The sequence below is a fragment of the Eriocheir sinensis genome, unplaced genomic scaffold (assembly GCF_024679095.1).
Source record: "Eriocheir sinensis breed Jianghai 21 unplaced genomic scaffold, ASM2467909v1 Scaffold615, whole genome shotgun sequence".
Lineage (NCBI taxonomy): Eukaryota > Metazoa > Arthropoda > Malacostraca > Decapoda > Varunidae > Eriocheir > Eriocheir sinensis.
In genome coordinates, this window is record NW_026111960.1 from 209,923 (window position 1) to 234,155 (window position 24,233).

Sequence of the window (24,233 nt, forward strand, 5' to 3'; positions counted from 1 at the left end):
GTAACAAGCACTCACACTTATGGTCCATTGCAGACTTACCTGTTGTGACAAGCACTACTACGCCAGGTACATTAACGTTACCTGTGTCCGATGAAGGTAGACGTTACCGAGCCCCTCTGGGTGCCACAAACGACCTTATCATTAAGTAGGATACACCTAAAATGTTTGAATTGAAAATGCAATTTTCACGAAACTAGGGAAGTGAAACAGAAAAAACGCTATCATAACGAAATTCATAGTCGTGAACGTGCAGTGATAATCTTGGCTGAATGTTTTAACCGTTCAACACTTTTCAGCCGTGTACACCTTTGTTATGTACCCTGGCAGGTGAGAGTGGATATTTTCTTACCTGCTTATGCCTCACTCTCTTTCATTTTCCGGTGCTTATACCTTTATTATGCACATTGTACCTCAGCACGTGTGCAGTAGGTATCCTCACCTTTTTTGTATGTTTACAGGTAAGGTTCGGAAGGAGACATGTGTGGCAAAATTAGCGTGTTTAGGGGAGTCTAGCCTCAAGCAGCGGCGGTGCCAGGCAGCGCCCTGCGCCACTCCGCCAGATGGAGAAGGCAAACAGGACCTTCGCGCTGCTGACCTTCGTGAGCCTCGTGTTTATCTTCATTATGCTCACGAGTCTGGAGCTTGAATACACACGCCAGACTCAACTACACCCGAGAAGGACACAGCTTGAGGCCCACGGCAACGACGGCGAGGGTGAGGGTGGCCAGGACGAGGAAGAAGAGGAGGAGGAGGAGGAGGAGGAGTACGCCAGCGAAGAAAACGAAGACGAGGACGACAACAACAATGACAGTGTGTGTCGGGACGTGTTTGAGATCCGGAAGACCTCACCAAACATGACCGAGTGGATGACCAAAGCGGTGAAGGTCATCAGGGCCAAGAAGAGGAAGAGGCGCTTTATTCCCAGTCTCTTCTACGAGGTGGTGGGCCAGGAGTCCCCTGCCATGACAGCCAGAGTCAACGACAGCTCCGGCCACCTGGGATCCAACCTCACCGTAGCCAAGGTATGCGTCCCCGTTGTGTTGTTGTTAGCACGCTGAGCTACGAATCCGAGGGTTCGGGTTCGAATCCCAACCTGGGCAGTCGGTGTGCAGTCCACCCAGCTGTTCATTCTCCATATCGGGGTGGTCGATAAATAAGTACTTGGGAAAGATAAATTGGTAACACGTATATCACGCTTGTCCCGGGCTAATTTTCACCCACCACAATCTCAAGAGCCAAAGAGACGGAGATGAGAACCGAGGCCACGCGTAGCTATAGCATATATCTTCAACATAACCTAATCTGTAGTAAAGTAGGAAATGGAAGCAACAAGTGTGATAGGGTATTCTGTCATGGCAACCAAGGCAAATGACAGCTCCAATCCACCCTCACCATAGCCAAGCTCGAGATAGGATCGAGGACTACGAGAATGGGATCAAAGAATGTGGATGTAAATTAGAGGATACGTATCAAGTAAATGACACCTCTGGCTGCGTGGCACCCAGCCTCACTATAGCCACGGTAAGAATGGAATCTATATGGGCCAGATTTTGACCCTCTTTCGGCTACTCTTATCAGATATTTTCATGAGCTGCACCAGCGAGCTCTGTGTGACTGCCCGAAGATGCAGACAGACTCCCAAGACCTTGAACCACGGGGATCCCTTTGACTTGACGCTAAAGTAACTGCCTCCCGTCTCGAGGTTCGGGTTCCGACCCCGGGAGGAATTTTTGGAAATATTCTCACTAATGGATCTTTTTTTTTTTTTTTTTTTTTTTACAGCACAGAGAGCAACTCAAGGGCAACAAAAAGATGTAAAAAAAATAAAAAAGCCCGCTAACTGTTGCTCTCATATAGTGATAAGTATAGAGTGGCCAAAAGAGAGGTCAATTTCGGATGGAGAGGTGTCTTGATACACTCTTCTTGAAAGAGGTCAAGTCATAGGCAGGAGGAAATACAGACGAAGGAAGACTGTTCCAGAGTTTACCAGTGAAGGGGATGAAAGAATGGAGATGCTGGTTAACTCTTGCATAAGGGGTTTGGACAGTATAGGGATGAGCATGAGTAGAAAGTCGTGTGCAGCGGGGCCGCGGGAGGGGGGGAGGCATGCAGTTAGCAAGTTCAGAAGAGCAGTCAGCATGAAAATATCGATAGAAGATAGAAAGAGATGCAACATGGCGGCGGAATTTAAGAGGTAGAAGGCTGTCAGTAAGAGGAGGAGAGCTGATGAGACGAAGAGCCTTAGACTCCACTCTGTCCAGAAGAGCTGTGTGAGTGGAGCCCCCCCACACGTGAGATGCATACTCCATACTCGTAAGGTTCGTGATACTGAGATGTCGTCTGTAATGATTTATCCACATCTTCGGGCTATCCCACTTTGCGCTGCCTCCTTTACTATACTAATAAGACAAGCAAGGAATATGCAAATGGGGTGAAGGAATGTGATGAATGAATTTGGATCCAGCCACAGTCTAATGATAAAAGAATACACAGTCGTTCCACGCGCAAGACGATGACGTCACGCGATTCCTCTCTGTGATCCTAGACATTCAATTCCAGGCTCCTGGGTTGAGTGATGAACATATGCCTCCATAAAACTCCCCATATCTCCTCTTCTAATTAGCATATTTTAATTCTCTTTGCAGAATTATATGTTTCATTATTCCTAAGAAAAAGTATGGGAATAGTAAATGTGATTTGATTGGTGTTTTCTGTGATATTTATGATTTTGCAATATATTTCACTTAACGCGAAAGTGAAATATTTTACAAAATCATAAATACTACATACAGTACTGATCAGATCATGTTTGGTATTTCAATATTTTTTCTTAGGAATATTATGAGAAAGCTAACTCTGCAAAGAGAATGACATAATATTGATTAGGGGCGGAGATATGGGGAGTTTTAAGGAGATAGGTTGAGATTTGAAAGGGCGCTTTTGGGAGCGGCGCCCCGGCCACTAGGTGGCTCCACAAGGTTGTTTTTATATCAAGTTTGATTCACAATGATCTAATGTATATGTGTGCCAAATATGACATCTGTTTCCAAAAGTGTACAAATAAGGGTTTTCGGAGATAAGGAACTAGACTACTGGACCCTCGGGCGCCCACGTTCCCGCAGCCGCCGCGTGCTCGCCTGTTAACACACCGGGTGGGATTGGTACAGGCGACTCCTGCCCTTGTGGAAGGTCTGCATCGCGCTGCCTCGACGCAGCACAGGCAGGCCCAGCAGCACTTCCTCGTATCTATAGTGACCCTCGAGGCTTTTGGAAAGCACACTAAAGGGGGGGTGGACCTCCACTTGTCCCCCGAGCGTGACCACCACCTCGTCCAGCAGTGTCACCTTCATCTTCCTCGTTCCAATGTGCATATGGACGTTTATCATCTCGCTGCCCTCCTCGCCGGTCAGCAGACCCAGCTCCTCGGCCCGCGAGATGAAGATCAAATTATCGCTACAGTCTAAGTCGAGTACGATGATGCAGCGGCGGCCGTACACGCTGCCAAACATCTTGCTGCTGGGACCGACGTCCAGACACACCTGCCGGCCAGGAGGGCGTCGTAGCTGGAAGGGCTTGGCGCGGGTCACCAGCACCAACCACAGTGTGTTGGTCCGCAGGCTCTTCCCCGTGGCGATCTGCTTACTCTTGTCGTAATCTGGGGGCACTTTCATCTTTTTATTGGAAGGTGCCTCGTCACTGACGTCGTCAGAGGCCCTCTGTCTCTTTCTGCCGGGGGCCTGCTTCTTACTCCTGTCGTATTCTGAGTCCATCTTACTCTTATATATGGCGGCTCCTTTGCCACGGCCGTTGTCAGGGGGCCTCTGCCTCTTCTTGCTCTCGGCCTTCACTCCGTCGGCACACGAGCCGATGTTGCAGTCAGAGGGTTTCTTCTTCTTCACGCCTACAGGTGTTAGCGGCCAGACATGTTGTCTACTGTTGTTCAGAGATATAACGTGAGAGTTAGGAAAATGCCCTCAGTTCACGAAACAGTGAGACTGGTTTTGGCGCTGCAGGCACACGAGCTTAGAGTTGGCGAGGCAAGTCACCGAAAGTCCTTAATACGGATCCAACCTCCCGTATGTGTGTGTGTGTGTGTGTGTGTGTGTGTGTGTGTGTGTGTGTGTGTGTAAAATTCACCACGGCCTGATCACGTGTTGGACTCGTAATCGCCAGCAGGTACCCTCCCGACATGAGCAAGTGCTCTTTATCGTCGATCCATGGGTACTGCCAGGACCTCAAACACCACACCCCCATCCCCTTTGCTCAAGGGGGGGCAGTGCCCACTTCTAGTAAATGGAAAGAATCCGGCCTGAGCGGGCTCAAACAACCGCCCCGTCAGACCGTGAAGCCTGGCAGCGCAGCGCTCTAACCAGTTGTGCCACGGAGTGTGTGTGTGTGTGTGTGTGTGTGTGTGTGTGTGTGTGTGTGTGTGTGTGTGTGTCGAGTGATAAACAGTGTTCCATACTATAGTGGTTAGCACGCTCAGCTCACAACCTAGAGAGCCCAAGCTCATTTCCTTGGCGTGGAGACAGATCATCAGCGTCCTTACATCAGGGCCCCTGTCCATCCAGCCGTGCACACCTACCCACCGGGTATCAGCCGGGGCTGAGCCCCGACCCGCGGCACCGCCAGAGGTAAAAATCTAAGGTCCAGAACACATGCGCTTTTAGCTCAGTCTAGGAAGATACAAATAGGTGAAACACACATACACGAACACACACACACACACACACACACACACACACACACACACACACACACACACACACACACACACACACACACACTTTTCTCCTATCTGTGCAGGAGTGGCGTCTGGACCTGGCCGGGGGTTACCTGCCGCACCTGTCTTGCCACCTGAGGAAGTTCGACGCCCCGGAGGTGGACAGGTGTGTGCGGGCGCGCGGGCGGGCAGGCAAAACTACCAAGGTCACTTACGTCGGGGACTCCAGGATCAGACTGCATGTGGAGCTCCTTATTGACCTCCTGCGTGACCTCCGACCCAAGATTACGACCTACAAGGTGAGCAGCAGCAGCAGTAGTGGTAGTAGTAGAAGTAGCAGTAGTAGTAGTAGTAAATGTTTCGTAAAGTTTGTAATATTAAATAAAGATGGTTGTCGGCCACAGTCATTGGCGGGGTGGGGCCAATGAATTGCTTTGTGAAAGGATATGAGAGAATATACCGCTCACAACGCAACTCTAATAGATGGAGACCCGTTTTTTCGTAGTAGTAGTAGTAGTAGTAGTAGTAGGAGGAGGAGGAGGAGGAGGAGTAATGGTAGTAGAAGTTGTAGTAGAAGTAGTAGTAGTAGTAATAGTAGTAGTAGTAGTAGTAGTAGTAGTAGCAGTAGTAGTAGTAGTAGTAGTAGTAGTAGTAGTAGTAGTAGTAGTAGTAGTAGTAGTAGTAGTAGTGGTAGTAGCAGTAGTAGTAGTAGTTATGTAAAATTCTAGTAGTAGTAGTTGTTGCAGTAGTAGTAGTAGTAGTTAGTAGTAGTATAGTAGTAGTAGTAGCAGTAGTAGTAGTTGTGGTGATAGTGGTAGTGGTAGTGGTAGTGGTGGTGGTGGTAGTACCAGCAGTGTATTGGCAGAGGACGCTATTTTGCTCCAAATTTGATATTGCAACATGTTCGAGTGTTTTAATGACAAACCAAACTTTTCATCATACAGAAACACAATATGACATTTTTAAACTAATATGATATGATAGGATAGGATAGGATAGGCGAGGGGGGGACTAATGGGGGGGTCATCTAACATAAAATACAACCAGGCAGCTGAGTAATAATTCTAGGGGAGTAACACAGGGCGGGCTAAGGGTCTTCTCTACTAACTGTATAGGAGCCTCAGGAGTAAGATAGACATACTGAGGAGAGAAGCTTGCCAAAAAAAAATCGACATAATAGCGATCACTGAGAATAGAAATTTCAGCTCGGAATTTCAAATATCGGATTACCAGATGTTTCATAAAGATAGAAAGGGAAGAACGGGGGGTGGGGTTGCACTCTGTGTTAAAGACACACTTAAATGTTCCGCTAACAATTCAGTCAATAACATCAATTCGGAGTTAGTGCGGGTGGTCGTTCACAAAAGGGAAAGAAAAACTGACTCCTGGGGTTCTATACAGGCCACCTAACCTTAGCAGGCAGGACACGGGCATATTACTACAAGATATTGGCACGGCGAGCAGGAATAAAAGTGTCAGCGCAAGTGTCTTCAATTATAGGAATATAAACTGGGAAGGCCCAGTGGGTGACCTGGAAGCCGAGGAGTTTCTTAAAGTTATACAAGACAATTTCCTTAAGCAGGTAGTTACTGAGCCTACCAGAGAAGAGATAACTTATTAGACTTAGTCCTAACTAAAGATGGGAATATTCTAAGTGAGCTGAAGGTGGGGTGAGAGCTAGGAAATAGTGACCAAAGAGAGGTTGGCTTTAACTTGGATTGGGCGGTAACCCACGATCCTAATCTAGTGTTGGTGCCAGATTTTAAAAGAGCAAATTACTAAGTTAATTAGGGAAATTTAGGGTTTCATGAGGGCCAGAACCGTGGATTGGAGAGCCAGGAGAACCAGATAGAATTAACCTACAATAATTTAGTTAGAGTAGTAATAGAGGGGCAGGGACAGCATATACCTCAGCGAACACTTAGAAAGGAAAACAATGATCCTAAGTAGATGACCCGTAAGCTAACACATGGGATAGGTTTCAAGAAGGGAATTTATAAGCAAATAAAGAATGGTGAAACGCACCTCAGGGGGAGGTATGTTGAACTATCCAAAGTGGTAAAGAAAACACCCGGGTAGCAAAAAGGAATTATGAGATTAGAGTAGCAAAAGAGGCGAAGAGTGTTCCCAAGGGCTTCTTGAAGATGTATAGAACAAAAACAAGGGAGAAAATTGGACCGCTGAAAGCAAACACAGGCGAGTTCGTGGAAAATTGCAAATATATGATTACAATGTTGAACGGCTACTTCCTGTCAGTCTTCACACAAGAGGATCGAACGACCATTCCGGAGAGAGTTCAAATTGAGGGATATAATCATCACCAGGCAGGTAGTCCAGGATGAGATAGATAAGTTAAAGAAAAGTAAATGGCCAGATCCTGACGAAATATTTCCACGACTTCTGAAGGAATGCAAAGAGCTATATACGCTGTCGCCCACTAGCCGATATTTTTAAGACGTCAATAAATTCTGGTTATGTACCAAGCCTATGGAAAGTAGCTAATGTGACGCCGAATTTAAAAAAGGGGGACATGGGGAATGTAGACTGTGGTAACCCGCATGTTACACTGGCCCTGTGTCGGGTAAATGGGTACTCTCCCACCACAGGCTCAAAGGGCCAACGGGAAGATGAGCACCGCCGCCAGGGACGCGCAGCTGTAACCTGTACCCCCAACGTTACCTTACCTTACCTTACCCCAGAAAATATATCCTCACTCTCATAGTAACCATTGAATACTGCTGTTTTATTGGTAGGCTCCGTAAAGGCCCGGTCACACCGCCCGAACTTTGTTAGAGCGTTCCTTGAACGGTAGGGAGAGGTGGCCGAATTTCAACAACGCTCGTCACCGCGCACAAAATGGGGAAAAAACTGGAAAACACGGGCGTTGCCTTAGCGGTGCACCGCTGAAGTCGGCGTTGCTTTAGCGTTGGTTTAACGGTAGCTAGCGGTAGCGAGCGTTGGTTTAGCGGTGACGCGACCGTTGATAGAGCGGCGTTCTGCGCATGCGGGCGTTGGCTTGGCGGGGGTTTAAATTTGGTTTAGCGGCATACCGCTTTTGACTACGGAGCTGACAACAGTTTGTTGCAATCTGAGGAGGTTCTGATTCTGCTGCTGGACTAGTGCACCAATCATACCAAGTCTCTCAGCATCCATGGTAGTACATTTTTTGAGCAAAATTTGATATAAATGAGGTCTGCACTCAACGGCAGCTCGATTCCAAATGGTCTCCTAGTTCATTTCTCCCCGTATTTATAGCCAAATTCTGGTCCCGCTTCGACACCTCCATACCAACGCCAAACCAAAGTTCATCACCGCAATGGATCGCTGCTTCAACGTCCGACACCGTTCCAGCAATCATGTGTCCGCTCGTAAAACGCTTACAACCTCTCTGCCAAAGTTTGTGCAACGTTTAAAAACCGCCCGGGCAAAGCTGGTGAATCAGCGGTGGTCCAGCGTTCAAGATTTCTGCGTTGGCCTAGCGGACCCAAGCGTCCACGAACTTGCGTCTAGCTGTGCCACACTTTGACTGGACGTTGTTGTAGCGGTGGTGAACTTTGCCGGAGCGGAAAATTGACCGCTCTTCACCGCTCGCAATATTTTGTGCAGCTCAAAACTTTCGGAGCGGTAGGAGGGACCATCAGCGGTGGCCGAGCGTATACGGCGTTGCCTTAACGGGGGCCAACTTCTGTTTAACGGTGGTGAACGGTTACGAGCGGTGATGAATTTTTTTCACCGCTCCAGGAACGCTCCAGCAAAGTTCGGGCGGTGTGACCGGGCCTTAAACGAGAAGGGGGTGTTTATATTATTATTTATTAATTAAATTTTTCTTATTTACATATTTCACTTATGTCATTTTTCCATTACTTTGCAGGGCGAGGAGGTATCCGTTGAAGACTTTCTGGGCGGGGAAAGACGGTCACAGTGGAAGAAATACAAGCAAAAGTTCCGTGTGGAGGTCCGGAGCGAGGGTGGAAGAGATGACATCGGAGGAGGAGGAGGTGGAGGAGATGGACTTCATACAACCTTCGTATGGGCCCCGTTAATACAGCGTTCAGAGGTCCCCGTGGATTTCAAGGACCATGGATACCATGTGGGCGCGAGGGAGTTCCTGGAGAGTCTGAGCGATGCCCCTCAAGAAGATCTCCCCGACCTGCTGATCATAGGTGTGTGTGTGTGTGTGTGTGTGTGTGTGTGTGTGTGTGTGTGTGTGTGTGTGTGTGTGTGTGTGTGTGTGTGTGTGTGTGTGTGCGTGTGTGTGTGTGTGTGTGTGTGTGTGTGTGTGTGTGTGTGTGTGTGTGCATTCGGCCCCATATGACCATTGCATTAATTTCACCACACCTATTCCTCCTTCTCCTCCTCCTCCTTAAGCTGGGTGGGAAGGCCCCAAGGTGGGTGGGAAGGCCCTCACGACGGCAGACTGCGAAATGATCCAGAGAGACCTGGACCAGATCACTCTTTGATCAGAAAAATGGCAGATGTCCTTCAACACTACCAAGTGTAAAGTAATGAATATCGGATCCAGAAACAGCAACCACACATACCACATGGGTGGCGAACCACTACAGTTAGTGCAAGAGGAAAGAGACCTCGGGGTCACCATCAGCAGTGACTTGAAACAAACAAAACACTGCAAGTCTGCCTGTAAGAAAGCCAATACTATGCTCGGGTTCATAGCGAGGAACTTCGAATACAAGACGCCGGGAGTTATGTTATCCTGTTTAATTCGCTGGTAAGGCCCCACCTGGAGTACACCGTGCAATTCTGGTCTCCAAACTACAGGAAAGACATTGAATTACTTGAGAGAGTACAGCGACGCGCCACGAAGATGATACCATCACTGAGGACGAAATCTTACGAAGAGCGACTCGAACGACTCAACCTCTTCACGTTGGAAAAGAGACGACTGCGGGGAGACATGATACAAGTCTTTAAGTACCTGAACAAGCTCAGCAATGTTGCTCACTCCAAACTCTTCACGCTACAAACTAACCCGAGGACAAGAAACAATGGAAAAACAATTCATGCAAACCGATGCAATACCGACATCGGCAGGAGCTATTTCTCGAATAGAGTTGTTCGCCACTGGAACAGCCTTCCTGCAGTTGTTAGCGCAGAGACAATGAACTCCTTCAAGAAACGCATTGATCGACACTTTGCTGCATCGGGAGTGAACTGAATGTATCCGAGATAAGGTACACAAGTGCTTTAATCCTTCCCGTCAGCCACTCCCGTGGCTGACGGATTGATTAAATCACTGAAAGCAAGCAGCCTTGTAACGAGCCAACAGGCTTTCTGCTGCCTGCTCGTCCATGTTTCCTCCTCCTCCTCCTCCTCCTCCTCCTCCAGCAGTACCACCACCGCCAACACACTTACAGACCCTCCCTTCATTGCCGCAGAAACGGGGGTCTGGCATCTAGCAGTTTTTGACCGCCGTCCAGTAGTCATGATCTTGGATAAGGCCGCCATGGGAGTCATTGCAAGGCTGCGGCGCGTCCTGGCCCGCCTGGCAGCACGCACCGCCGTGGTCTGGGCACTCCTGACCCACTCAAGGAATACATGAGCCACGCTTTTGGTGAGTGTTGCATGGATCTGGTGTGTGAATCACTACTGCGGAAAGGTACTTATGTCGAAATGAATGAACTACCTAGACGCAGCGTGGCTGCGGAACCACAGGAGCCGCGCGTGCCTGTTGCCCCAACCTCTCTCCACCCCACCGTCACACACACACACACACACACTCGTGTCTCATCGAACTTTTCCCTACCCCCTCAACCTCACCCTCCACCCACCCCACACCCACCCACCCTTCATCCCTCCCCTCCCATTTCCTCCACCCCTACCCATTCCTCTCTCTCTCTCTCTCTCTCTCTCTCTCTCTCTCTCTCTCTCTCTCGAACAGGGCGGATGGGACACTTCACCCACCAGACCAACAGGATGCTGGAGTGGCTCAGCAACGCGCAGACGTCCCTGCAGCCGCCGGGCGTCATCGTGTGGGACTCCTTCCTGCCCGTGGCTCACCGCGCTGCCGGGGACTGCCTCAACATTGTCCTGGAGGGGGTGGACCTGGAGCGCCTGCCACAGTACTCACACTTCCCGCCCCTCACCGCCTGGCAGTGCTCGGATCGAGTCCACCTTGGTTATGAGGCGGTGAGCGTGGCTGTTCAGATGATGCTGAACCACGTCTGTAACCCTTACCTCCCCCCTGCCGGCCACTGCTGCAGTGGTGGTGATGGTGGTAGATGACTCGTTGTTGGAGGAGATCTGGTAAGATATTTCACCTAGTGGAGGCACCTGCAGTTATAACACAATTCATGAATTGAGAAATGTACGAGCATGTTATGTCATACTTATCTATAATTAATAATGGCATTTTGTAATATACCTAAATATGAAATGAAACAAAGCATAAACAAATATTTATATTTTATACAAAAGAGAATATGCATGCAGGAGCTGGGGCATTGTCCCAATTTTTACTTGAGCTGTGTAGTGCCGCTGAGCATAAAAATTTGCACTAACCCGCATCACTCCTGTCTTGACCTTAAGACATCATTATATGCGTTGCTGTGTGGGACTCAGGGGCTGGGGAGGTTAAAGTACTGGGGTCAAGATGACGGGAAAGCTTCAGCGGGGAGAGAGTTCAGGACTACTGTGAGAGTTAGGGATGTATAACTTGTGACCCTATCCCTAAATGTGTCCAGAATGGGGCTCCATACTTTACATAGCTTTAGGCTGCCATAGAGTCAGGGCACGTAGTCCTTCTCTCTTAGCTACCATCCAAGGCTAATTCAAATACTTGGACTGACGTTCCTGCAGCTTTGGGCTGCTCTCTCATCCATGAGGGGCAGCCAACCAGAAGAGTAAGAATGCTGAGAGAGCCTGCCACTGCAACGTCATGCAGCCACAGAGTGAGTGATGGACAGCGTCTCTGGCAAAACCTCATTCTTGCTGACATGAAGGGAAGAGACGGTGATGTGTGAGTACAGGCACCCAACGTAACACACATGGTTAACCTGAAATGCCCTGACTACCCAGCAAGCCAGTGATCGTTATATCATCTGGCATCTTAGGGGAAAAAATGCTGCCTCACTCCTCCTCCTCCTCCCACATCCCGCAATGAAACGTAGAGGCCACGTGACGATGACACTTCCCTCGCCCTACTGATTACTGAACCGAACTCCCTCTCTCGCTCCCTCTCTCCCTTCCTCCAGCCTCAAACTCCCTCTCTCGCTCCCTCTCTCCCTTCCTCCAGCCTCAAACTCCCTCTCTCGCTCCCTCTCTCCCTTCCTCCAGCCTCAAACTCCCTCTCTCGCTCCCTCTCTCCCTTCCTTCAGCCTCAAACTCCCTCTCTCGCTCCCTCTCTCCCTTCCTCCAGCCTCAAACTCCCTCTCTCGCTCCCTCTCTCCCTTCCTCCAGCCCCAAACTCCCTCCCTCGTTCGCTCCCTCCCTTCCTCCAGCCTTAAACTCACTCATCTCGATGATGCGGTTCGGTTCTGGTCACCCTACAATAGAATGGATATCAAAATGTTAGAATCGGTGCAAAGGAGAATGATTAAAATGATCCAACTTGCCATACGAGGAAAGACTCAAACAGTTAAACTTGCATTCTCTAGAAAGGCGAAGGGTGCGAGGAGACATGATCGAGGTTTATAAATGGATGAAGGGCTTTAATAAGGGAGATATTCATAAGGTTTTGTTGGTAGAACCGGGTAGGACACGAAGTAATGGGTTTAAACTGGATAAATTCAAATTCAACAGGGACATAGGCAAAAATTGGTTTACTAACAGAGTGGTAGATGAGTGGAACAGGCTGAGGAGTCATGTGGTGAGTGCCAATACAATTGTCACATTCAAAAATAGATTAGATAAATTCATGGATAGTGATATTAGGTGGGGTTAGGTTCAAAGGAGCTGCCGTTTACAGGCCTACCGACCTCTTGCAGACTCCTACGTTCTTATGTTCTTATGTTCCTCGTTCCCTCCCTCCCTTCCTCCAGCCTCAAACTCACTCCCTCGTTCCCTCCCTCCCTCCCTCCCTCCCTCCAGCCTCAAACTCCCTCCTTCCCTCCCTCCAGTCTCAGACTCCCTCCCTTCCTCCAGCCTCAAACTCCCTCCCTCTTTCACTCCATCCCTCCAACCTCAAACTCCCTCCCTCGCTCCCTCCCTTATTCCCTACCTCCAGCCTCAAAATCCCTCCCTCCAGCTCTCCCTGTCTCCCGGGCCTCTTCCATCTCTTTTCCTCTCCCTTTGCACGTCCATTTATGCTCACCTTATTCCTTCCCTCCTCTTTCTGTGTGTTCATTCCTACCTCCTCCTCTCCCTACCTCTCACTTTCCTTCATTCCCTTCTTTTCTTTTAACTTCTTCAGTAGAGATTCGACAAAAACTAACAGAAATACAACTATCTGATGATTGCAACGTAGAGGAAGCCTGGCTAAACTTAAAAAATCATTTACTCACTCAGCAGAACACGTTTATCTCATTTTGCGAGAAGCGAAGTAACACTAATAAAAGTCCGCCTTGGTTTAATAGCGAAATTAAACCTTCGGTTAAGGAGAGAAAATTGTCTTACAGGCTAAAGAAAGAGCAAAACACGCCCGAAAACATTAGACTTTATCATGAAGTCAGGCGGCGAGTAAAAAGATTAGTATGTCAGGCAAAGCGTAGATATGAAGAAAACATTGCAGCCAACTGTAAAAATAATCCGAAATATTTCTCCTTTTATATAAACAACAGTCTTCCCACCACTACCACCAACACCAGCGACGACAACAGTACTAACGTAAATCTCGAGCATGCATTGCCTAGCTTTGTAATAACTACCGATGAAGTCCTAAAAGCTCTCCAATCCTTTAAAAACAAATAAAAGTCCCAGACCTGACAAAGTATATGCTGCCACTATAAACACCTGCCTGCGCCAATATGGGCTTGGGCCGAGTACCATCCAGGCCCCTCAAGCAAGCCTACCGGCGCCATAGGCGTAAGACGTAAAAAAAAAAAATAATAAATTAAAGAAACAAAGAGCGAAATACTGGTAATTACAGGCCTATTAGTCTAACTTCAGTTGTTTTTTTTTTTTTTTTTTACAGCTAAGGAGACAGTTCAAGGGCGTAAAGAAAAATATTAAAAAAAAGCCCGCTACTTACTGCTCCTGAATAGAGGTCAAAGGAGTGTCCAAAAAGAGAGGTCAATTTCGGGAGGAGAGGTGTCCTGATACCCTCCTCTTGAAAGAGTTCAAGTCGTAGGCAGGAGGAAATACAGATGAAGGAAGATTGTTCCAGAGTTTACCAGCGTAAGGGATGAAAGAGTGAAGATGCTGGTTGACTCTTGCATAAGGGGTTTGGACAGTATAGGGATGAGCATGAGTAGAAAGTCGTGTGCAGCGGGGCCGCGGGAGGGGGGGAGGCATGCAGTTAGCAAGTTCAGAAGAGCAGTCAGCATGAAAATATCGATAGAAAATAGAAAGAGAGGCAACATGGCGGCGGAATTTAAGAGGTAGAAGACTATCAGTATGAGGAGGAGAGCTGATGAGACGAAGAGCCTTTGACTCCACTCACTCGGCGGTGACTGAAAAATCCCAGGTGGTAGCGTGGGGATTCGAACCGACGTTGTCCATGGCGCGGTGAATGTGAGCCCAGCACGCTAACCACTCAGCCACGGCCTACCCAATCTTGATTTCCAGAAAGCGTTTGATAGAGTTTCACATCATAAATTACTTTATAAATTAAAGCATCTAGGTATTGACGGTCAAGTACATCAATAGATCGCAAATTGGTTGAGCAACAGACATTAAAGAGTGGTGATCGACGGATTTAACTCAGAGTGGTCGCCGGTTACTAGTGGCGTCCCTCAGGGCTCGGTTCTTGGCCCAGTGCTCTTCATTATTTACATCAACAATGTGGATGTCGGACTCAATAATCGCATTAGTAAATTTGCAGACGACACAAAGATTGGTAACTCGGTTCTCACTGACAAAGACAAACAAAGCCTCCAAGAGGATTTGCATAAAACTTCAGCTTAGTCTGACAGATGGGAGATGCCCTTTAACGTAGACAAGTGCCAGGTCCTTCAAGTTGGAACAAGAAATAAGAAGTTCGATTACGAAATGCGCGGCGTCAAACTCAAAAGCGTTCAATGCGTCAAGGACCTCGGTGTCAAAATCGCGTCAGACCTCAAATTCTCACATCAATGCATCGATGCAGCAAATAAAGCGAACAGAATGCCGGGCTTCATTAAAAGAAACTTTTTATTAAAAAAGAAAGAAGTAATACTTCCGCTCTACAATAGTTTAGTCAGACCCCACTTGGAACATGCGGTACAGTTTTGGTCTCCCCACCATGCAAAGGACATTGCAAAATTAAAAGGTGTTCAACGTCGGGCAACAAAAATTATCCCTTCCTTGCGCAACAAACCCTACGACGAGAGGCTTTCTACCCTTAACATATTCGCTCTTGAGAAACGTCGCCTCCGAGGAAAACTGATCGAATATTGTAAAATACTTAATGGGCTCACGAATGTGGACAAATCAAAATTGTTTATGATCGATGACACTTTGCGAACGAGTAATAATGGCACAAAATTTAAATGTAGACAAGTAAATTCAGACTGCACCAAATTTTTCTTCACCAACGTTGTAGTGCGAAAATGAAATAAGCTGCCACCTTCAGTGGTCCAGTGTAACACGATTGACTCCTGAAAAACAAGCTCGACCGACACTTCCTTCAACTTTATATTAAACTAGAGTAGAAATGTAAAGTTTTGGAGCCATTTGATTAATTTAGAATCCCTTAGGTTTAAGGACAGATCACCTAGTCTGGACCATAGGGTCTGTGTGGTCTGATTTTCTATGTAAATCTAAATAAATCTCTTTTTCCTCATCCTTTCCCCCTTCACACACACACACGCACTGCATACAGAGACGCATAAGAAGAAGATCAAGGGGAAGCAGGAAAGAGAAGAAATTATTGAGCCAGAGGAAGGAGGAAGAGAGAGACGGAGGGGGGGAGGCTGCATGGAGGAAAAGTAGAGGAACACCTGTGACGTGGATATTAGTTCAGGCAACAAGATATTCACACCCCTAACCTAACGCAGACTTACCTTTCGTGACAAGCAGTACTACAACAGGTGCCTTAACGTTAACTGCGTCCCATGAAGGTAGACGTAACAGGGCGTCTTCCGTTGTACAAAGCGACCATGCCATAGAGATATTTTTAACCAAGGAAAGTTACGGCCAAAACTCCAGCCTCCACGGACTAGGACAAGAAACTAAGGAAGGGAAGGAGGAAAAACACTTACGACTCAGAGCAAAAACAAACCTCATTGTGAACGTGCGATGTCATGAAATCTTGAGAGAGTTTTAACCCCTCAGCATGTCTCCAACAGTGTTACATTTTTCTGTGTACGTTTATAGGTCGTAGTGGACATTTTTCTCACCTGTTGTGTACATTTACATGTTTTTAACTCTCACGTACGTTTCCAACTGTTTAAACCTTTCATATGCACTTTTCTATCTTTGCCTCTCAGTACATGTACAATTAGTATTCTCACCTTTTTTGTGTGTTTTCAGGTGAGGTTAGGAAGGAGACACGTATGTCAAAGTTGGCGTGTTTACGGGAGTCTAGCCTCAAGCAGCGGCGGTGCCAGGCAGCGCCCTGCGCCACTCCGCCAGATGGAGAAGGCAAGCAGGACCTTCGCGCTGCTGACCTTCGTGAGCCTCGTGTTTATCTTCGTTATGCTCACGAGTCTGGAGCTTGAATACACACGCCAGACTCAACTACACCCGAGAAGGACACAGCTTGAGGCCCACGACAACGACGGCGAGGGTGAGGGTGGCCAGGACGAGGAAGAGGAGGAGGAGGAGGAGGAGGACGAGGAGGAGTACGCCAGCGAAGAAAACGAAGACGAGGACGATGACAACAATGACAGTGTGTGTCGGGACGTGTTTGAGATCCGGAAGACCTCACCAAACATGACCGAGTGGATGACCAACGCGGTGAAGGTCATCAGGGCCAAGAAGAGGAAGAGGCGCTTTATTCCCAGTCTCTTCTACGGTGGTGGGCCAGGAGTCCCCTGCCATGACAGCCAGAGTCAACGACAGCTCCGGCCACCTGGGATCCAACCTCACCGTAGCCAAGGTAAAGATAGGATCGAAGAGTATCAGAATGGAATCAAGGAGTGTTAGAAGGTGTCATGACAAAAAGGGTGAACGACAGCTCCAGTTCAGCCTCACTATTGCCAAGTAAAAATGCGGTCAAAGAGCAGGGAATAGGATCAAGGAATCAGGTATACATTTCGCTCCAGCCTCAACGTCACCGGACACAACTTCACTATTGATGAGAATGGGATCAAAGAGTGGGAATGGAATTAATAAACGGCATTGGGTATACACGCAGTGCCACACGCGGCCACCGGAGAACTGTCAAAGAGGTACTTTTGATGTATATATATATATATATATATATATATATATATATATATATATATATATATATATATATATATATATATATATATATATATATATTCAGTGTATTCGGTTCTTTTTTTTTGTTTCAGGATTCGGAATACAAGTTATTGTTTGGTGCTAAATGTCCAAACACGGTGTCTGTTGGAAAATATATATATATATATATATATATATATATATATATATATATATATATATATATATATATATATATATATATATATATATATATATATATATATATATATATATATATATATATATATATATATATATATATATATATATATATATATATATATATATATATATATATATATATATATATATATATATATATATATATATATATATATATATATATATATATATATATATATATATATATATATATATATATATATATATATATATATATATATATATATATATATATATATATATATATATATATATATATATATATATATATATATATATATATATATATATATATATATATATATATATATATATATATATATATATATATATATATATATATATATATACACACACACACACACACACACACACATTGCTCGTAGGCTTTAAGGTTTGCGTCTATGTACCGAGTGCCGAATGTACGCGGTCCCCGTACCTGCCTCGTGAACAGCCCCACCCCTCTCTCCTTCCTGTGTAGGAGTGGCGTCTGGACCTGGCCGGGGGTTACCTGCCGCTCCTGTCTTGCCACCTGAGGACGTTCGACGCGCCGGAGGTGGACAGGTGTGTGCGGGCGCGCGGGCGGGCAGGCAAAACTACCAAGGTCACTTACGTCGGGGACTCCAGGATCAGACTGCATGTTGAGCTCCTTATTGACCTCCTGCGTGACCTCCGACCCAAGATTACGACCTACAAAGTGAGCAGCAGCAGCAGCAGCAGTAGTGGCAGTAGTAGAAGTAGTAGTAGTAGTAGTTGTAGTAGTAGTAGTAGTAGTTGTAGTAGTAGTAGTAGTAGTAGGAGGAGGAGGAGGAGTAGTAAACGTAGCAGTAATGTTAATAGTTATAATAGTACCAGCAGCAGCAGTAATATATCAGCACTCTTAGACTAAATGTTATAACATGTTCAAAGATGATCAATACCTTGTAAAACTGAGCAAACCATTCTTGTATATTATTATTATTATTATTATTATTATTATTATTATTATTATTATTATTATTATTATTATTATTATTATTATTATTATTACACAAAAATGCAAAAAATACAAAAAACATCTCTATACCCTCAGAAATCATGGACACGTTATTTTATTTCCGGACGAAAGTAAACAAGACAGAAGATGTCATTTTTTTTTTTTTTTCTATTTTTCAGGGCGAGGAGATCACGGTGGAGGACTTCTTGGGCGAGAAAGGACAGTCACAGTGGATGAAATACAAGAATAACTTCCGAGTGGATATGGAAGGCGCGGGGGAAGGCGAAGAGGCGAGAAACGGGAGTGGAGGAGGAGGTGAAGAAGGAGGGAGCAGACTCGCCATCAACTTCCTCTGGGCCGCGTTGATAGAGCTTTCAGAGGTGCCGCCGAAAGACAAGGGTCAGGAGAATTATGTGGGCGCGATGGAGTTCCTGGAGAGCGTAAGCCACGCTCCTCAAGAAGACCTCCCCGACCTGTTGATCCTAAGTGGGTGTGGGTGGGGGGGTGAATATGGGTGTGGGTAGGGGGGTGAATATGGGTGTGGGTGAGTAAGTCTGTGTGTGTGTGTGTGTGTGTGTGTGTGTGTGTGTGTGTGTGTGTTTGAGGGTGTGGGCGGCATGCATTATTCATTTTTACAGTATTTTTCCATATCAACCTCTTTTTTCTTTATTTTCTCTCTCTCTCTCTCTCTCTCTCTCTCTCTCTCTCTCTCTCTCTCTCTCTCTCTCTCTCTCTCTCTCTCTCTCTCTCTCTCTCTCTCTCTCTCTCTCTCTTTGTGGTCTATTTTAATCATCATAATTTTCCTCCTCATCCTCATCATCATCATCATCGCCACATTCTTCATTTTTTTATCTTTTCTTCCTTCTCCTCACCATTATCATCATCTCTTTTTCATTACGCCTCCTCCTCCTACTCCTACTCTTGTTCCTCCTCCTCCTCCTCCTCCTCCTCCTGCTCCTCCGCCTCAGCAGCAGCACCACCACCATCAGCACAACTAACACCTCCCCTCATCGTCACAGACACGGGGGCCTGGCAGCTGGCAACACCCACCCTAGACTCAATGCTCGAGAAGCTGGACAAGGCCGCCGTTGGTGTCATGGTCAAGCTGCGGCGCGTCCTGGAGCGCCTGGCAGCACGCACCGCCGTGGTCTGGGCACTCCCCGACCCACTCAAGGAATACATCAGCCATGACTATAGTGAGTGTTGCATGAGTTGTTTACTACTACTAGTACGACTACTACTATTACTACTACTACTACTACTACTACTACTACTACTACTACTACTACTACTACTACTACTACTGCTACTACTACAGCTATACTACTACTACTGTATTCAGAGCTGGGACTACCGATTGACATTTGGGATCGGTACTACCGGCGGTAGATTACTGCTACCGATACCGATCATTCGGTATTTTGAAGAAACTACCGAATACCGCTACCGATCGCATGATTGGCAGTCAATCGGTATCGGTAGATTGAAAAAGCGAGCGCGGGACTTTTTTGTTAAGACTTAAGAGAAGACGACCCCGGCAAAATGAAACGGACAAGTTTCAACACGTTCGAGCGCATCTATGGGAAGCAGTTAGCAGGAAATTCCAGGTATTACTTTGACGTCATCACGCTTAGCCAATCACCGGCCGTTCTGGGCGTTCTCAGCCAATCAGAGGCAGCCACGACCTAGCAGATTCTCGCTCCCGCCAAAAGTTTTGGCGGGAGCCCCACTCTTGTTTGGCCTGCCGACGCGAGTAGCCTACACCTACGCTCTAGCTCCTACGCTCTCGACAACGTGCTCAGCCTCATCGCCTAGTGTTTTAAGTGGCAGTGTTTTTAAGTCCACCCGCCGCGGCAGCAGCACTTAATCGTTTTGTGCTTTTAACTTTTCAAGTGATTTTCCTTTTTTAAACTTTATTTTACATTAAAAAAGTTTTGATCAAGTCAGTGAACTATTTAATCATATTGTTACGAACCAGAGGTTAGGATATGCTGTGTGTTGAGTGAGTGTTTTGTATGTGGCGCGGCGGGGCCCGTGTGTAGGAGTGTGTGAACCCTGTAAGAGGGACGCGGCACTTAAAAAAGGTATTAAAAGACTCTAATTTACTTCTATTCTTAAGTTAACCGAAATAAGAGAGAAATAACTTAAAAAGTGTGTTATGGGCCTTTAAAAGCATTTTTTTATTATATAATTATAGAGTTTTTTAATCTACCGATACCGAATCTATACCGATCGGTAGATTTCTGAAAAATCTACCGATCTACCGATACCGATTGGACGCGGCTCGCTACCGACTACCGATACCGGTGGTAGATTTTTTCTACAGAATCCCAGCTCTGACTGTATTAGGTTTGTTTCTGTAAGAAAGCTCGTGACTTGAGTGAATCAATGCATCCTGCCATGAGGTATACTTAGGATGGTTACAGCTCAACTCGTAACCAAATCAACTCGTACATCGGTCAACTTGTAACCAAGTTAACTCGTAACTCGGGTAACTCGTAACTGATAGGATTTTTTATATTTTTTTATGCACTATTGACATTAATAGCCTATATGTTGAGTAAATAATATGGTTAGGATTCATATTACGCAGATTTGAATACCCCAATAGTTAAGAACAAAGTTTTAGGTAAGAGCTCGGTCAGGGTTACTGTTATGCTCAAACAGAACTTTACCGAAGAGGCGGTGGTGGAGTGGTCAGCCCGCGGACGTGATGAACCCGAGGACCCAGGTTCGAGTCCTACCGAAACACGCCGAGTGGCAGAAGATTACCCTCATGGTGCCCAGAACTTAAATCAACCCTAAGTTTTAGTGGAACACCGGGGGGCAGCATGGGCCAAGCAAGAGTCACACGTCACAGCACACACTATGAACAAAATTCGCCCGCACCACTCACCTGCTGGGGTCGTCCAAGAGACCCCCAAGAGAGTCTTCCGGCGCTATAGGCAGCACCTGAAAAAAAGAAAAAGTATCGCAAATAACTACGAACCGGCTTAACCACTTAATCACATACATAGACCAGGCTTGAAGGAACGAAACATGTAAGAATATTCGCTTAATGGTGGATTGTGTGAGTACTGAGTGAACTTGTTTATATACCATAATTTGCTAGTCTGGAAATAACAGTGAATGACAAATCTCACAATGCAATGCGATAACAAAGGGCACGAATTGACCAGGTTTTTTTTTTTTTTTTTTTTTTTTTTTTTTACAGCAAAGGAGACAGTTCAAGGGCACACAAAAAGCAAACATTAATAAAAAAAGCCCGCTACTCACTGCTCCTAAAAAGAATCCAAAGAGGTGGCCGAAAGATAGGTCAATTTCGGGAGGAGAGGTGTCCTGATACCCTCCTCTTGAAAGAGTTTAAGTCGTAGGCAGGAGGAAATACAGATGAAGGAAGAGTGTTCCAGAGTTTACCAGCGTGAGGGATGAAAGAGTGAAGATGCTGGTTAACTCTTGCATAAGGGGTTTGGACAGTATAGGGATGAGCATGAGTAGAAAGTCGAGTGCAGCGGGGCCGCGGGAGGGGGGGAGGCATGCAGTTAGCAAGTTCAGAAGAGCAGTCAGCGTGGAAATATCGATAGAAGATAGAAAGAGAGGCAACATTGCGGCGGAATTTAAGAGGTAGAAGACTATCAGTATGAGGAGGAGAGCTGATGAGACGAAGAGCTTTAGCCTCCACTCTGTCCAGAAGAGCTGTGTGAGTGGAGCCCCCCCACACATGAGATGCATACTCCATACGAGGGCGGACAAGGCCCTGTATATGGACAGCAACTGTGCAGGGAGAAGAACTGGCGGAGACGGTACAGAACGCCCAGCCTCGAGGAAGCTGATTTAGTAAGAGATGAGAGATGAAGGTGCCAGTTGAGATTTTGAGTTAAGGATAGACCGAGAATGTTTAGTGTTGAGGAAGGTGATAGCTGGGTGTTGTCAAAGAATAGGGGATAGTTGTTTGGAAGATTGTGTCGAGTGGATAGGTGGAGAAACTGTGATTTTGAGGCGTTGAAGGACACCAGGTTCTTCTTGCCCCAATCGGAAATAATAGTAAGGTCTGAGGCTAAGCGTTCTGCAGTCTCCAGCCTTGAGTCGTTAAGTTCCTGAAGGGTGGGTCTTCTATTAAAAGAAGTTGAATAATGCAGAGTGGAATCATCGGCGTAGGAATGGATAGGACAGTTCGTTTTGGAAAGAAGATCATCAATGAACAACAGAAAAGAGTGGAGATGGGACAGAACCCTGTGGGACACCACTGTTAATAGATTTAGGGAAGAACAGTGACCGTCTACCACGGCAGAAATAGAACGGTCAGAGAGGAAACTGGAGATAAAGGTACAGAGAAGGATAGAAACCGTAGGAGGGTAGTTTAGAAAGCAAAGATTTGTGCCAGACCCTATCAAAAGCTTTTGATATGTCCAGCGCAATAGCAAAAGTTTCACCGAAACGGCTAAGAGAGGATGACCAAGAGTCAGTTAAGAAGGCTAGGAGATCACCAGTAGAACGCCCCTTGCGGAACCCATACTGGCGATCAGATAGAAGGTCAGAAGTGGAAAGGTGCTTTTGAATCTTCCGGTTAAGGATTGATTCAAAAGCTTTAGATAGACAAGAAAGTAAAGCAATAGGACGGTAGTTTGAGGGATTGGAGCGGTCACCCTTCTTAGGTACAGGCTGTATGAAGGCATACTTCCAGCAAAAAGGAAAGGTAGATGTTGACAGGCAGGTGCGAGTTAACTTGGTTACGAGTTGACCTGACACCCTTAGGACGGGTAGTGGACTAGTGGGCTGGCATGGAGACTTGCTCGGAAGTACTCCCGGGGTTGTCGCATTGTGGGTTAGGCGATGCGCCCCTTAGCATTTGCCCCTACTGATTCTCATTCTCTCTCTCTCTCTCTCTCTAGATATATATATATATATATATATATATATATATATATATATATATATATATATATATATATATATATATATATATATATATATGTTTTGTTTTTTTTCCGGACAGGTGGGAACGGACACTTCACCCACCAGACCAACAGGATGCTGGAGTGGCTCAGCAACGCTCAGACGTCCCTGCAGCCACCGGGCGTCATCGTGTGGGACTCCTTCCTGCCCGTGGCTCACCGCGCCGCCGGGGACTGTGTCAACCTTATCCTGGAGAAGGTGGATCTAAACACCTTGCCGCACTACTCAGTGTTCCCGCCGCCCAACACCTGGAACTGCTGGGAGCGAATGCACATCGGCCTTGAGGCGCTAAGCGTGGCTGTTCAGATGATGCTGAACCACGTGTGTAACCCTTACCTCCCTCCTACCGGCCACTGCTGTAGCGGTGGGGGTGGGGGTGCTGGTGAGGGTCAAGGGGGTATTAAAGGATCATGATATAGATACTTATGGACTTTGTTAGACAATGCTTGAAAAAAAAATAACAAATGAAGAAAATACTCTTTGCAGGGCTATATATTTTTTTTTTCGAATCCTTAAGTTGCTTGTGCTTCCTCTCTTACTGTATGGCTGTGAGACATGGACACTGAAAAGTGGCAAGGAGAGGCGTGTCGATGCCTATGGTACCAAATACCAAATGCAGGATCATGGGGTATTGTTGGAATGACTTTGTGTCGAACAAGCCACTACTTGATAAAACTGAATCGTGGCCTGTTGCCAACTTAGTCCGTGAACACCAAGCCCGGCGGGCAGGTGGCGCGCCTCCCGGACGTTGATTCTGCTCATAAGGCTATTTCTGTACGATTCAACCCTGAGTGGTTGAAAACAAGGGGACGCCCACGTAGCTTATGACTGGAGCTAGTCAGGCGATCCTGGCAGGAGAGACATAAGATGGACACGGTAGCTGCGTGGGAGCTTGGACCGTTGGAAGTGGAG

General features: G+C 46.5%; 1 protein-coding gene across 1 annotated transcript; it reads left to right on the forward strand.

Annotated features, from left to right (window-relative positions):
* Nucleotides 1–226: 226 nt before the first annotated feature.
* Nucleotides 227–24,233, forward strand: LOC126993455 (uncharacterized). The gene is made up of 6 exons (XM_050852578.1): nt 227–1,022; nt 4,807–4,881; nt 17,946–18,086; nt 18,545–18,851; nt 19,385–19,561; nt 23,362–24,233. The coding sequence occupies exons 1-6, from the start codon at nt 561–563 to the stop codon at nt 23,733–23,735; spliced, it is 1,536 nt and encodes a 511-aa protein (XP_050708535.1). The 5' UTR covers nt 227–560; the 3' UTR covers nt 23,736–24,233.